Source organism: Nelumbo nucifera, chromosome 2, assembly GCF_055504915.1.
Source record: "Nelumbo nucifera cultivar China Antique chromosome 2, China Antique-T2T, whole genome shotgun sequence".
NCBI classification, from domain to species: domain Eukaryota; kingdom Viridiplantae; phylum Streptophyta; class Magnoliopsida; order Proteales; family Nelumbonaceae; genus Nelumbo; species Nelumbo nucifera.
This window is the reverse complement of record NC_142650.1, coordinates 4,334,659-4,351,624: the sequence shown is the minus strand read 5'-3', so window position 1 is coordinate 4,351,624 and position 16,966 is coordinate 4,334,659. Positions and strand designations below refer to the sequence as shown.

The 16,966-nt window shown below is 36.8% G+C and overlaps 1 protein-coding gene across 1 annotated transcript in view; it reads right to left on the bottom strand.

Annotated features, from left to right (window-relative positions):
• The window catches only part of HEXO1 (beta-hexosaminidase 1), a 90,483-nt gene extending 80,867 nt beyond the window's left edge, over positions 1-9,616 (bottom strand). The window contains exons 1-4 of the mRNA XM_010255019.2: positions 9,559-9,616; positions 9,380-9,486; positions 8,811-9,296; positions 8,638-8,721 (exon numbers count right to left, since the gene is read on the bottom strand). Of these exons, the coding sequence (XP_010253321.1) occupies positions 8,638-8,721; positions 8,811-9,296; positions 9,380-9,486; positions 9,559-9,601 (720 nt within the window). The 5' untranslated portion in view covers positions 9,602-9,616. The remainder of the gene's footprint in view (positions 1-8,637; positions 8,722-8,810; positions 9,297-9,379; positions 9,487-9,558) is intronic.
• Positions 9,617-16,966: the final 7,350 nt, after the last annotated feature.

The window sequence follows — 16,966 nt, the reverse complement described above, 5'->3', positions numbered from 1 at the left end:
CATCTTTTTTTGTGGCTTATATTAGCCTTGGAAGAGGTCTATCAGATCTGTGAATAAGTGTGACAGCAGGGGCTGTATTCTGTTTTAGAAGTTCTTTGTGTTAACACAATAAAGTGAGGGCTGTGTGAGTGAGTCTCTCTGTGTGTGTGGGCTGCAGAAAAACAGCATTGTCTACGTAGACTCATTTTCCATGAATTCTGAAGATTCTGCAACCTCAGGAACCACCTCTAATCAGGGTGGGATGAACAGTGGTCATGAGTCCTTGAATTTTCCAATGACTATTACCCCCTGGATGGCAGAAATTATTTGGCTTGGTCCAAGGAGATGCATCTGTATATTACAGTCAGGGGTAAGGCAGGATATATCAATGGAAAAATAAAAGAACCTTGGGCTGGTACTGCTGAATATGATAAGTAGGACCAAGAGAACTGCATGATTATGTCACAGCTCTTGACTTCAATGCTACCATCTGTCAAGCAAAACTTCATGTGGGCTGAGACAGGAAAAGAAGTATGGGAACAAGCCAAGGCAACATATTCAGAACAAAGGCACTATGCAAGGATTTACCAATTACAAGCAGAATCTTAACATGTAAGCAGGGGGAGAGGAGTTTATCAGCTTATTATTTGCCCTCACATCAGTCTGGAAAGAGTTGGATTACCACCAAAGCATTGAATGTGAGAGTGAGAAAGATGCCAAAGCCTATAAATAGTTGGTCTCCCAGCAACAAGTGTTTGCTTTTCTACTAGGCCTTAACCCCATGTATGAGCCCATTCGGGCATAGGTTTTAAGCAGCAAGGATCTTCTTTCTATCCAAGAGGTATATGCATTGGTTCAATCTAAGGAAAGTAGGAGGTCTGCTATAAATCCTTCTGAGGGGGAGACCATGGCTTTAGCTGTAAGAGGTAATACTAGTTCAGCAAGAAAAGGGGAAAATCAGAAAAAGATAGATGATAAAGATAAACTGTGGTGTACTCACTGTCAAAAATCCAGGCGCATCCGTGAGACATGTTGGGAATTGCATGGAAAACCAAAGTGGGCACATGAACTAACCAAGAAATCAACACAAGAACAGAGCAAAAAGCCAAATCAAAAGTTCACCTCGGCCAACTTTGCATCTCATGAGCCTCATAGTGGTTCTTCTACCATGAGTTCTCCTTAGGATCCCCCCCCCCAATTTTGATCTCAAGGAGGATATTATCAACTCCTTCCGTGACCATTTGGAGCAATATGGTAGGGCTATCAGACAGGCGGTTCTGGATCCACACCTTCTACCTTGTTTGCCTCTTCCTCTCAAGTAACTTAGGGCCTATTCGTTTGTTCTGAAGTTTGACATCTGAAAGTGCAATAATTACATTAAGAAGTATATTGGTATTGGTGAACTTTTCTTTCCTCTAAACTCTGAATGCAGAGAATGTTGTTCTGAATTATGAATTCTAAAAATTATCAAATATCCATTTTGACCCCATATATGAGAGTTTTTGTTTGTCTTTTTGAGGGTATCATTGGAAAACAAAAAGTTGTATGATTGCACTTTAAGAAATAAGAGATAAGAGGAAACAAACAACCATTTTTCTCTTAAAGTTAAAAGATTCCTCTTAAGAGATAAGAGTTAAGAGGAAACAAACAGGCCCTTAGCCTCTGCTTTCCATGTGCCTACTGATACCCCGGAATTCCCGTGGACTACTGATTTTAATGCCTCCAACCATATGACTGGTAAGTCAACCTTTTTCCAATCATACATCCTTCTCTCTGGAAAAGATAAAGTAAAGTTAGTTGATGGATCACTCTCCTCCGTTGCTGGTCGGGGATCTATATCTTTGCCTTTTGGCCTTTCATTATCAAATGTTTTACATGTTCTAAAGTTGTCCATTAACTTGGAAATGGTTGGGATGCAAAAGTTGCCTCTCATATTCTCCTTGGAAAGCAATTTATGAAATTTACCCAACAATCCTTAATTCCATTTGATTTGATGTGGGCCAGGGTAATAAAGTTCGTTTCTAGGAAGACCTTTGGGTCAGAGATAGTCTACTTAAAGATCTCATCCCTTACCTATACACTCTGTCAAACTTCAAAGGGGAAACAATAAACATTTTGGGTGATCTTGGACCAAATGGGGTTAATTGGAATATGGGATTTAGAAGGGGTCTTAGGGAAAATGAATGTGCCTCTTTAGTTCAATTGTTGGATCTATTAGGACAAGTTCATTTGGACCCATCCTTGGAAGATTCCAGAATATGGAAAGGTTCCTCAGATGGTCTCTTCTCTTGTTCCTCCTTTTTTAGTGTTCTTGCCACACCTAATTACCCGGATGGGGACTTCCCTGTAAAAGAAATTTGGAGTAAGCCTATCCCCCCAAAAATTCAAGCCTTTTGTTGGGAAATTTTCTTTGGCAAGGTTAATACTTGTGATATGCTGCAGAGAAGAAGGCCTTTTGCTTGCCTTTCTCCTCACATGTGCTCCCTTTGTAAGGAAAGTGGTGAAACCTTGACACATCTATTATTATCTTGTTCCTTTGGGCATCACATTTGGGATTTCTTTTGCTTTCTCATTGGTTGCAAGTGGGTTTCCCTACAAGATGTGGCGGAACTTTTCAACCGAGATTTTTTTAGGCAACCAAAGAAAAGAGGGAAGGTTATATGGAAAGCTACAAAGGCAACTATTTGTTGGGTGAATTGGGAAGAAAGGAAGAACAGAATATTCCTAGACAAGAGTAGAACAATTGAGGAGGTAATCGACACAATTAAAGTTAAAGTAGCTCATTGGGTAAGATCTTTGCATATCTTTCAAGAGTTCTCAGTCATGGACATTATAAGATCTTAGACAGAAGTAGCACAATCTTCAAGAGTGAAAGAGAGAGTAAGGATGGAATGGAAACCTCCAAATGGTAACAGAATTAAGCTGAACTTTGACGGAAGCTCTTTCGGAAATCCGGGACTATCAGGTATTGGGGGAGTAATCAGAAATTCTGATAGGAGAATATTAGCATTATTCTCTGGACCTATTGGTATGGGCAACTCTCTAAAAGCTGAGTTAATGGCAATGCTACAAGGACTGAAGATAGCTAAGCAACTAGGAATGAGGCATATTGAGGTTGAAGGGGACTCCAAGGTGATCATCTCTTGGGCTAAAAACAATAGAACTACTCCTTGGACCTTCAAACAAGTGATAAGGGAAGTGAAAAAGATCGCAAGAGAGGTAGAGGCTGAATTCAAATGCGTTAGAAGGAGTGAAAATGGGCTAGCTGATTATCTTGCTAAACAAGGGGCTTTGAGGCAACAATTGTTTTGGGCTACAATGTAAAGAGGGACAGGAATATGTAATAGTGTGGGAGTTCAAATCCCATACACAAAGTTGTAAAATTTTAAATCTAATATCAAATAAAATTTTTCTTTGTTGATCAAAAAAAAAGGTTGTCCATTAACTTGTTGTCCATTACCAGTATTACACATGCTTTGAACTATTCAGTAACATTTCCTCCTCACTCTTGTGTTTTTCAGGACTTGGCCTCTAGGAAGACGATTGGTAAAGGGAACATGGTTGATGGTCTCTATGTTTTGGGAATAAAGTTGGCCTTGCGATCTCAGTGTCTTTGAGTCAGTCAAGTAAGAGTCAAATCATTTTGTTGCACCATCGTTTGAGTCATATGTCTTTTGAGTCCTATTAATATCACATTGTGCTAATGTTTGGGGACCTATTAATATCACAACTGAGAATGACTACAAATACTTTATCTCCTTTATTAATGACTTTTCTCGATATACTTAAGTTTACCCTATGCGCTCACAAGAATAAGTCCCTAAACTTGTGAAAGATTTTCAACGTATGGTCTACACCCAATTTCAAACAAAGATTTAAGTTTTTTGATCAAGCAATGCCAAGGGGTACTTTCATGGTGACCTCACCAATTCCTTTGCTTCCTATGGCTCTCTTCACCAAAGCTCCTATGCTAGAACCCCTCAACATAATGGGGTTACAGTCTTACGGAGAGAAAAAATCATCATCTTCTAGAAGTTGCTCAGGGACAGTTGTTGCAAATGCATGTTCTAAAAAGATTTTGGGTGGATATTGTTATGACTATTGCCTATGTTATCAATAGGGCACCATCTCGATTGTTGAAATATAGGTTTCCTCATCAGCTTCTCTTTCCTAAGGCCCCAATGTTCCCTATACCTATGTGTATTTTTGGGTGTCAGTGCTTTGTTCATGATCTCTCTCCTAATTGTGGCAAACTTGATCTCAAGGCTATTGTGTGTGTTTTCCTCGGGTACCCTCTTTCTCAGAAAGGTTATCATTGCTTTGATCTCATTTCCAAAAAATATTTTGCCTCTATGGATGCCTCTTTCTTTGAAGATGTTCCCTATTTTCCTATTTCCCCTCAAGGGGAGAGTCTAGGTGAGGAGAAACAAAAACAGACACCAATTTTATTGCCTTATCCTCCTAGCCCTCCTCCATTTTGTGTTTTCCAGAGACAACGTTACAAAAGCCAAGGCCAACAAAGTTCAATAGCCACGGAGCAGCCAGAAACTATGCAACCAATGCCACCAAACTCTCATGAGTTGGATCCCTCTCCACACCCAGGTACTATTATTCCAGTTGAAACTCCTGAACCCATTGATGTTGACACCTCAAATTGTGGTTTGGGCCTCCCTATTGTAAAAAGGAAGGGAGTCAGATCATGCACTAAACACCACACCATGACCCATTTGTTGTCCTATGAGAGCTTCTTTACCTTCTTCTTGGAAAGAAATTCATGAATACCCTACTTTCCTCGGCTTCATTTGATTTGATGTGGGACAAGGTAATAAAGTTCATTTCTGGGAAGATCTTTGGGTAGGAGAAATCCCACTTAAAGATCAATTTCTTGATCTCTATACTCTCTCAAACCTTAAGGGGGAAATTGTGTCTAATTTGGTAACACCTAATCCAAATGGGGTTAATTGGAATTTGGGTTTCAGAAGGGGCCTTGGGGAAAATGAATTTGAGTCCTTAGTTCATTTACTAGATCTACTAGGACAAGTTCACTTGGACCTGTCCTTGAATATTCCAAAATTTGGGTAGGCTCATCAGATAGTCTATTTACTTGTTCTTCTTTCTTCAATGTTCTTGCTTCACCTAGCATCCTAATTGGGGATTTCCCTGTGAAATAAATCTAGAGTAAGCCTATCCCCCCCAAAATTCAAGCTTTCTGTTGGGAACTTTTCCTTGGCAAGGTAAATACTTGTGATATATTGTAGAGAAGAAAGCCTTTTGCTTTTCTTTCTCCACATTTGTGCTCCCTTTGTAAGGAAAGTGGTGAGACCCTTTTACATTTATTAATATTTTGTTCCTTTGTGCATCACATTTGGGAGTTCTTTTGTGTTTTCTTTGGTTACAGGTGGGTTCCCCCTCAAGAAGTGGCAGGCCTTTTCAATCGTGATTTCTTGAACCAACCAAAGAAAAGAGGGATGGTAATGTGGAGATCCACAAAGGCAGCAATTTGTTGGGTGGTATGGGAAGAAAGGAATAACAGAATCTTTTTGGAGAAAAGTAGAGCAGTGGAGGAAGCGATAAGCACAATAACGATTAAAGTAGCTCACTAAGTAAAATACTTGCATAGCTTTCAAGTTTTCTCAGTCATGGACATTCTAAGAACCTAGACAAAAGTAGCACAGTCTTCGAGAGTGAAAGAGAAAGTAAGGATGGAGTGGAAACCTCTAAAAGGCAACAGGATTAAACTGAATTTTGATTGAAGCTCCCTTAGAAATCCGGGACAATCAGGTATAGGAGCAATCACAAATTCTGGAAGGAGGATATTGGCTTTGTTCTTAGGACTGATTGGCACTGGCAATCCACTAAAAGCTGAATTATTGGCACTACTACAAGGGCTGAAGCTAGCTAAGCTAGGACTTAGGCATATTGAGGTGGAGAGGGGCTCAAAAGTCATCATTTCTTGGGCTACAAACAATAGACTTACTCCGTGGACCTTCAAACATGTGATTAGGGAAGTGGAAAATATTGCAAATGAGATAGAGGCTGATTTCAAATGGGTTAGAAGGAGTGCAAATGGGCTAGCTGATTTTCTTGCCAGACAAGGGGCACTAAGGCAACAAATGTTTTGGGTTGCACTTTAAAGTGGGACAGAAATGTGTACTAAATTGGGAACAACATTCCCATCTACAAGTTGTAAAACTTCATCTTAAACCTATTGTAAATAAAATACTCATTTTCTGATAAAAAAAAATTGGCAGTGTTCCTCTCCCTAAGAGTGTTGCAGAGGCTTTACTTGTTCCTGAGTGGACAAAGGCTATGAAAGAAGATATCAATGCCCTACACAAAAATGGCACATGGGAGTTGGTAGACCTTCCTAAAGGAAAGGAGCCCGTGGAGTGCAAATGGGTACTCTCTATGAAACATAGGGCGGATGGCACAGTTGAGAGATACAAGGCTAGGTTGGTAGCAAAAGGCTTTACACAGGTGTATGGGTTGATTTGCTCTAGTGGCAAAAATGAATTATGTCTAGGTTCTTCTCTCTTTAGCAGCAAGCCTTGACTAGGGACTTCATCAACTAGACATTAAACATGTCTTCTTGAATGTTGATTTGGAGGAGGAAGTATACATGATTCAACCTCCGGGATTTTGTGCTAATGGCAGTGAGTAGAAAGTCTACAAATTGAAGAAATCCTTATATGGCCTAAAACAGTCACCAAGGGCTTGCATAGCCCAATGGAGATGCTAGAGGAACAAAAGATGGTTCCAGATTGTAGTGGAGACAGAACAGTGCAGAAATAGGGTAGATCTGTTGTGCAGTGTTAAGTTGGAGTATGGTGGTCATATGTAATAGGATTTTTTGTCAGCTGTTGGAAGTTTGATGGTTTTGTTGTCAGGTTGAGTGGGTAATATGTCTTGTGGGATGGAGGGTTGAGTTTCAAGTCTGTTGTGATTATAGGGTTATTCACTTATTTGTGTGTTCTGGTTTGAGTGTTTTATTCCTTAATATGGCTTTGAAAGGTTGTGTCCAAAGGTTTTAGAGGAGAGAGGCTGGTTTTGGGGGTTGTTTTTTTCTTTTCTTTTCTTTTCTTTTCTTTTTTTTTTTTTTGTGTGTGTGTGTAGGTGATATCTAATTGCCTTTGTTGCACTCTTCACTCTTATTTCTTAATAATTTTTATTTTTATTTATTACCAAAAAGAGAAAACTTTTGTTCTTTGCATCCAAACTTCCAAATCAAGGAGATCAATGAACTGGTGGCATGTCAATCTAACAACAACTGAGAATTGATTTACCTTTTGTTATCAATCCCCAGTCCCCCCCCCCCCTAAAAAATTCAAAAAAAGAATGAAAGAACGTTTATTCTTCTGATATTTGTGAATATATGTGCTACTTTTTTTTAATTGGAGTATATATGTGCTACTTATTGAAGGGAAATTGCTAGGTCATGCCAGTCACATGATCAATTTTGTCATTTGTGTTTGTTTCCTGGTAGTGCCTGTCTGGACCAATAATCCTGGAGTTATTCCCGTGACTGACAATGTTGTATCCAGTAGCTCACCACGGGCTTGAGGGATCACAATGGTATCAGAATTACTTGCATAAAGGGTCCAAAACATGGATTGTAATTATTCTTCTGAAAGAGTAGATGTTTTCTTCCCCTTTACCAAAAATATATGTTGGGGAATGGATCGATGGCTTCAAACGTTGTCGCTGCAGAGAACCACAATAAAGAACAACAGCAAAAAAATGATAAAGAAGCATTAAAAAAAAAAGGCAACAATTTACATGGTTCAATCTTTTGTCTACGTCCACAAAAGAGATAAATTTGTTCCTCACTATGAAAAAAAGAATGGACAACAATTTAAGATTCCTTATGATTTTCAATCCCAAAACTAACCTTCAACTCATGTACAGCACTCTTCTTTTCCTCTCTCAAACCCCTGAGGAACATACCAAAATCCAATATGGATTTGGCCAAGAACCACTCTCTCCCTAAACATATAACAAAGAGCCTATATTATATTTCTCTTATACTTCCCCCCTTATGATAAAAGAAATAAAATAACCCAACTTTGTAATTAATTGACTTAAAATTTCATAAGTCAAACACTAACTTCTTTTTTGGAGGATTGGTACAAAACAAGACACTATGTTGGAATGTTCTAGGACAGTAACAAGAAGTTGAAATGTATTACATATAAAGAGTCCCTTGACTGGATAGAGTGGGAAATTAGGACATGCAAGCTTCAAAGCTTAAAAAATCATGAATAATAAATAACAAAAAGGAATAATAAATAAAACAAATGAAGATGTGAAAGGTTATTGATTGATTATTAAACTTCATATAGACATTAATAAGTAGTAAAGGAATAAAACAGAGTTGGTTCTTGTCAAAAATCAATAGAGTGAAGTTAGCCAATCATCAAACTGTCACATAGTCCAAAATCTTTCTATTAATTTGTACATTGAAAAACACAATGAAGTAGTAAATCCAATTTCGAGCATTTTATACGAAGTTGACCAGTAATCACAATAGCCTTTTTAGCCTCAGTTCCATGAAGAGAGTATAACTTCCAGGAATTATTACATCTAAATTTTCACCTCCCTGTGCACGAACTACTGCAATTCTACAAAAACAAAGACAGAGGATGGAAGTTTTCAACTTGCCTCGATTGCAGCTTGTCTCACAATTGAATGACCGTCTTCTCTGGCTACATAAAGAAAATAGCTCTCGTCCACACCTAAATGAAGCTGTTCACACAGGTTTTTGAACAAGAAGCAGCCTCAGTACGGACAGAATAAAGATCTCGCAAGTAAGTGGAGCTGGGAACTGGACTCACAGTTTCATTGTCGGAGACGACGGTGACCTTAATCTTGGTAATGTCATAAACTGCTTTCGTCCTGGTCCTACGATCAACAAACCTGAAACTGTGCTTAAATATAATTTCTTTATACCTCTGAAATGCCTCTCGAACAATGGAGGAATTCCCGCCGTCACCTCCAAATTCGAGGGAAAGATCGGGATCGACGGACATCGTAGCGTTGCCATGACTTAATTCCGAAGGCAATGGCCATAAATAAACAAGAGAATCGTCGAGCTTTTCTGAGCTGGGCTTGAACCCTATAATTCGAGCTTCAACTGGATCATTAGAGAATGCATACATAAAACAAAGCACGGCAAGAAAACTAGCGAACCCAGTTGACATTTTACGGGCTGGCTGACTTTGTGGAATCCGATTGAAGTTGCTCCCTGGTGCCGGAACTCGACTGAGTACCGATGAAATACTGCTCTGCGTCCGTGGGTCGTCACAGATGTACAGGGAAAGCTAGTGGCCAAAAATTAGTGGTTAAATCAATAGGGCTCAGTTTGGAAAAGTACAAGTACAAATATATAAATGCAAATACATACAAGATAATCCAAAATATAAGGTTTTGCACTTATATATACTCTGAGTCTCTGAGTTAAAGCTCCAATTATTATCTCTGCTTGACCGAATGACCGTATCGTCGATTTAACTGCACCAAGTAACCGGGGAATTCAGCTTCTATCTTCTTATTTTTGTATTTTATTTTATAGGGATATATTACCAATGTAAGGTTGCAAGAGGCTGCTGTGAATACAGATTTCCATTTACTGAAGCCAATCTCAGGACTGGGGTACATTGAATTCAAAAAATAAAAAGAAACACAAAATCGATATTAAAAAAATAACTAATAAAGCTCCAAATATGATCTCTTCTTCGACCGTCGTAGTAACTGGTGTGAATTGAATAAAAAAATGATTTTTTTTATGTTTAGTTTATTGTTTTGTGCCTCATTCTCTTAATTCTTGATCATTCTAATTAAGAATGGGCAAGAATGAATAATAATAGAGTATTTGGTTACAAAATTATTGTCAACTACTACATTTTTTTTTAAATGAAAAATCAGCTTCATAACACAAAAGTTGACTAGCCTATATCATGAAAAATACTCATGCCCCATCTTGCTCATTTCATTATTTGAGGAAACTCTACATCCCTACCTACAAAACTATTGTCATATATGTTTACCTTTGCAAAAACACTTTTACGAAAGCACTTTTATAAAACTACTTGTACATGAAAGCACTTTTATGGAAGTACTTTTATAAATACACTTTTATGGAAGTACGCTTACGAAAGCATTTTTATGGAAGTACTTTTACGAAAGTATTTTTATAAAAACACTTTTATGAATGTACTTTTACGAAAGCATTTTTATAATAACACTTTTTCGGAATCACTTTTATAAAAGTACTTTACTAAAGCACGTTTACGAAAGTACTTTTATAAAAACACTTTTACAAAAGTACTTTTATGAAAATGCTTACGAAGGTACTTTTATAAAAGTACTTTGTACTTTTACAAAAACACTTATATAAAAGCACTTTTAAGAATGTACTTTTATAAAAACAATTTTACGAAAGTACTTTTATAAAAGCAATTTTACGAAAGTACTTTTATAAAAGCAATTTTACGAAAGTACTTTTATAAAAGCACTTTTATGGAAGTACTTTTATAAAAGCACATTTATGAAAGTACTTTTAGAAAAACACTTCTATAAAAGCACTTTTACGAAAAAAAGTACTTTTATGAACATACTTTTATGGAAGTACTTTTATGAAAGCACTTTTACAAATGTACTTTTATGAAAGTACTTTTACAAATGTACTTTTATGAAAGCACTTTTACGAAAGTACTTTTATATAGCACTTTAGAAAAAACACTTCTATGAAATAACTTTTATAAAAGCACATTTACGAAAGTACTTTTACAAAACATCTATGCCAATTGGTAAACATTGACTATTGGACACCTAGGATGGCAGTTTGTGAATGCCGACATAATTTTTCTTTTTATAATGAAAATGAGCAACATAGGACACTTGTCAGTCTAAAAAAAAAATAATTTTTAGGAAAAAAAGTGTTTCGTTCAAAGTAATATTTTCTCATTTTGCCTGTTTTTACCCATTTTTTCCATTTTAGAATTTCATCTTGGGTAATAATGAAAAATAATGAGAATTGAACTAAACATGGTCAGTCCATGAGGGCAAATTTCGCCCAAAAAAAAGATAAATTACAAAGGGCACTTTATCGTCAATTTTCACATAAACCACCTTGTACTATGGCGGCTTGGGTCAATGACAAAGACAATTATGAGCAAGGTTTAACGCTATGATGTTTAGCAGATCCATTAATTTATTATGAAAATTATCATTGTTTTCATTAATCACTTAGGCTCAGTTTGAAAGGAGTACAAATGCAAATATGTAGAGTGTAAAACCTTGTATTTTGTATTATTTTGCATGCATTTGCACTGTACATGTTGTATTTGTATTCTTTCCAATATGAGCCTTAACTTTGGTTTTTGTGATAAAAGAGTCACCCTAATTTTTCCTTAGGCTCTGTTTGGAAGGAGTACAAATACAAATTCGTAGAGTGCAAAAACTTATATTTTGTATGTATTTGCATTGTACATATTTGTATTTGTTCATATTTGCATTGTACATATTTGTATTTGTCACTTAAGGCTCAATTTAGAAAGAGTACAAATACAAATATGTACAATGCAAATACATACAAAATATAAGGTTTTGCACTCTACACATTTGTATTTATACCCCTTCCAAACCGAGCCTAAGAAAAAATTCAAGGTGAATATTTTATCACAAAAATCAAAGTTAATGCTCAGTTTGAAAAGAATACAAATACAAATATGTAAATGCATGCAAAATAATACAAAATACAATATTTTACACTACATATTTACATTTGTACTCCTTTCAAACTAAGCCTAAGTGACTAATGAAAACAATGATAATATTCGTAATAAATTCATGGACCCACTAAACATCATAGCGTTCAGATAATATTCGTAATAATCTGTCCTTTGCAATTTTATCTTTTGTTTTGGGCTAAAAATTGCCCTTATGTGCTAAAATTCCGGTTTTTTTTTTTCAATTCACACTAGTTACTACGACGGTCAAACAAGATACCATAATTGGAGCTTTATTAGTTCATTTTTTAATCTCAAATTTGTGTTTCTTTTTATTTTTTGGATTCAGTGTACCCCGGTTCTTTGGTGCAGTTAAATCGACGATACGGTCATTTGGTCAAGCAAGAGATAATAATTGGAGCTTTAAGCTCATAGTACTAATACAAATGTGTAAGTGTAAAACCTTTGTATTTGTACTTTTCTAAACTAAGCCCTGTTGATTTAATCTCGAAATTTTGGCCACTAGCTTTCCTGTATATATGTGACGACCCACAGACGCATAGTAGTATTTCATCGGTACTTAGTCGAGTTAAATATAAAAAATGAAGATAAATTAAATAAATTGATTTTTCATATATTTGAAATAAATGAAATACAAATTATTTCGATTTGAATTCTATTACCCAAAAAAAAAATCTTATTCTCTATTGATAGTGTACTTCTTATAACTTAAAGATTTTGATTTGAATTAAAGCCAATGGTTGTATGGCGTGCTCCCGTATTTTAGACAATGATGGAAATCGCTTCATTTTCAATTGAGCTTTGAAAGCTTGATCAAGATAAGGATTTTGCAAGACTTTAAGAGTGTTGTTGCTTTACTCTCAAGAAGATGGTGTATGTGATTCATTCTTCCCAAGAACTTTCTTATTTCACTTAGTTTTTTTTTTTTTTTTTCTTGACCAATTCCCCCTCTCGATGGGAACCCCTGTTTATAGATTTTTTGTTATAATATCTTAATTAATAGTTTGATCAGATCTTCTTACTATTTACAGAGAGCGAAAAGGGTGTCATTACTATCACTTTTGGAGAGAATAATTTATCATCTATTATTTTCTCTTAAATCATTGGTTATAATTTCCATTTACGAGAAGATATACCTTGATTGGCTATATTTACCTTTTTTGGCTCAGTTTGGAAGGAGTACAAATACAAATATGTAGAATGTAAAATATTGTATTTTGTATGTATTTGCACCGTACATATTTGTATTTGTACTCTTTCTAAACTGAGCCTTCGAAAAAAAAAAAAAAAAGAGAGTTGGTAATTTATCATTTATAGAGATAATGATCTTTAATCAATTATTCAATCTTTAATTATTGATTTGGTTTCTATCATTGGAACTTGAGATGGGTTATAGTTGGATTTTTCCATAAATCAATAAAACTTGTAATTCACATTTGAAATCGAATTTGAACATAACTTCATAGTGGGTCCCACGTGGACCATTTCATTATGCTAATGGACTTACAAATGCAAAGCTTAAATGTTAAAGCTGATGCACATATTTGAGAGCATGGGCATGGTCCAAATAAAATGACTCATACTAAGGCCCACGAGCGAATTTGAGTTTATGGGGGTAAGGCCCATTCAGGGGCCCATGAAAATTTTATTGTCTACAACTACGTTCGGTTGCGGTGCAAATTTATTTGTAGTGATGTCAAACTATGATAGTACAAATGATTTGAGTGTAGATTCTGATTTTTTTTTTCAATTTTTATTTTATTTTGTTTGGTTGCATGAAAAAATGAAGTAAAATAAGATAAGAAGCATAAGAAAATAATACCTAAAACAAAATTAAACCAGAATTTGTATTTTTTTTTCATCTACACTCTTATACACTTTGCTAATTAAAACAAAATTGAACTGCAACCAAATGCAGCCTTTTAAGGCTCAATTTGAAAAGAGTACAAATACAAATATGTAGAGTGCAAGATCTGGTATTTTGTGTGAATTTGCACTATACACATCTGTATTTATACTCCTTCCAAACAGGTCCTTTGTTGAATTTGGCAAGAGTACAAAACAAATGTACAAGGTACAAAATACAAGCTTTTGCACTCTCTAATATTTGTATCTGTACTTTTTCCGAAGCCTTTGCAACAGAGATCCTATTGAAATTTTACTTTGTAATAAATACTCCTTGTCTTTAAATTAGATAACATAAAATACCCTATCTAACTGTCCTTATTTTCCTTTCCTCTCCATTTCCTCTTAAAACTCTAATTGACCCAAAATATACCTCTATTTTTCTTTAAATGAAACCAGCTAAAATAGCAGTAATTCATTTCACATAGAAGAAAAACAAATTTCTTTAAATTCTTGTTTCGTTTCACATACATGAACGTCTCTCTTCGTCCCAAAATATAAAAATTATCCACTCCTTTATGAATGTATCTCTTCATAAACAACCCTCTATTGATTCATTTGAATATTGAATCTAACCAAAAATTTGCAACGATCTGTTAGAGCATTCAAGATGACTTCAATATTATATTATCATAAATTGCTCAAATAAATAAGAAAAATAATAGTTTGGTATTTAAAAATTTTTAAAACATCTGAATGAAAATCTTTCTCGAAATTACTTGACCAAACTCTAAGGTGAAGGGCATTTGTTGTAAGGTGAAAGTTCAAGGGGGTATTTATCATATGGTACAAGCGGGTCATTGTAATTAATTCTAAAAAGGTAAAAGACTTAAATATACTTTATAACCATAAAATAACTTTTTTACCCCATGTTATACTTCAATTTTTAAAATATAACTCTATACTGTCCAATTGGGCCATGAAAAATTATATAACTGTGAATATTATATATCAAAGAATACCGAAGAATGAATTTTGTATTTAACTCTCAAGGAAAAAAGTAGTGGATTGTAATGAATTAAACTCAAAGAATAGATGATTTTATGACAATTTAACATAATTTTCTGAGTTTCCCTCTTTGATTGAATCCTAAATTTGTAAAATAAAGGAAAAATTCAATATTAATACCCTGTATTTTAGGGGTAGTGTCAAGTTAATAAATAAATTTTAAATTGTATCACCGCAAAACCTAAATTTCCAAAATCTGTCAATTATTTATGACGATAGCAGGAACATGTAGTATGTCACCTAGAACCAATAAACGAGTAGGAGGACGAATAAAGGAATTTATAGTCTAGTATGAAGGATATTCAAACTGATCTGGCCAGGTCCCTTGTACTCAAAGTGCAGCTTCATATTTTGAAGATTAGCGGTAAGATGGTTGGTAGCCCCAGAGTCCGGTCGGGTACCAATAGGAATCATCATTCTATGTGATGATACGCGATTTGGAAGCTCCTAGTTGGAAGGTTGCTTGGGAATGCTCACGTGGCGAGTTAGATAAAATTACAAAACAAAGATCAAAGAGACCAAGGTGGATGACCCGGTGATGTCGCTCCAATGCTTAAGTCAGTATTCTTGTTGTTGTTGCGAGTTAAAGTTTGAGTGATAGAGAGCTTGAATGTAAGTAATCGTGCGTACCTGGGCCCAAAGGGGTTGTTGCCCTTATATAGCAGAGTTAACGTGGGTCTCACAAAACGGTCCAAGGATCTTCGGCCTAAGTAGATGATATCCGTTTCCGCTTTAGTCGGTGAGTAACATATCAGTTAATGAAGTCTATCGTCTTTGCCCGATCCGGGTAGGGAGAGGATAAGGCCTGCTAATATGCAGCGTGATCCCGTGAGGTTTGGAGTCCGTCGGGAAGCTTCTGAAGTCGATTACGTGTCACTTCGGTTCTTGGGTCCCGAACTAGATTAGGTGCTGAGGTGACTCTATGCCGATATGGTTTTATGCCGAGGTGACCAAACACCCGAGCTCTGAAAACTGCTGACTGGGTTCATTTTGCCTAGTTGTCACTCTTCGGGCAAATCACGTCTACGTGACCTTTACTTACTAGGTCGTGCCAAATCACCCATCATCAATTGCCCCCCACTCCTCATGCCAGGGGTCCTGACCCGGCGCAAGGAATTCAAAACGAAACCATGTGGATTTGGCACGAAGTCTAGGTGATATGGAGGGCAGACTGTTGGTCGGACCTGTTCAACCGTTCGACTCAACCAGGAAGTGACCCAGATCGCGTATTAGGTACACACAAACATTAAGCCGATTATAGTCTCCGTGGATGCCAAAACATGCGCTAAATTGATTTCAACCTCAGGAATCGTGTAGCCAATTTTCCTATGAGCCGTTGGATCGTGCAAATATTGGTTGTTGATTCCCATATATACTGGTTATAAGTAGGGGCCGAAGGGCCCATTTTCTTCGCTACAAAACCGCGAATTTAGAGTCCTTGAGGTTGCATTTAAGTATCCCATCTCGGTGTCAGTTATTCCCAGGTCCGAGGTTGTCCTGTTTCTTCGGTATTCTTTTGGTGAGTTCATATCCCCTTGCTTTCGATTCCGTTAGAATGTCTAGTCTTAGCTTAGATAGCCTTCTAGATGGGAGCGGCAAGTCCGCTGGGGCTGAGGTGGGGACCTTGGCACAGACCGCGGAGCCTCATCCTGTCGAGGTGGGCACTTCGGCATAGGATGTGGATTCCAATCCGTCTGAGGCGGACTCACCTCGGTGAGAGCAATAAGCCTCCGACAAGTCAGCCTCCACCTCACAGCGAAGTTGCTTGCCGGACAGCTTCGGTCCATCTACGGTGACAACAGACAGGATCATACCTTTAGTAGCTCGATACAGACTTCCCAATGACTTTGTATATAGTATTCTCTTAAGCAACTTTCCTTGGGATCACGGTCATGACGAGATCGTGGTTTTCGAGGAGTAGCTTGTTGTCGGGCTGTGCCTTCCACTCCATCATTTCATAATCGAAGTCATTAAGTTTTTTGACATTGCCATAGACCAGCTACATCCGAACTCCATCCGTAACATCATAGGTACCATTGCCCTTTTCCACGATTACAACCGATCTCAACATCTTTTCTTCGATCATTTCCATAAAAAAGAACTTGTCCTATGTTCTACCCGAGCATAGGCGAAGTTACTATATGTCTCCTTGCCCTGGGTACAAGCTGTTGCACGAGCTCCCTAACAAAGTCCCGGCCTGGAAGAGATGCTACTTCGTGGTCCGTAACACCGATGGGTGGTCCGTAACAATCTTACCGGTGTCAGACTGTACCCGAAGACAATGAAGGAGGTCCGATATTGGGCAAAGCTTGGCTTGAAGTTCTTAA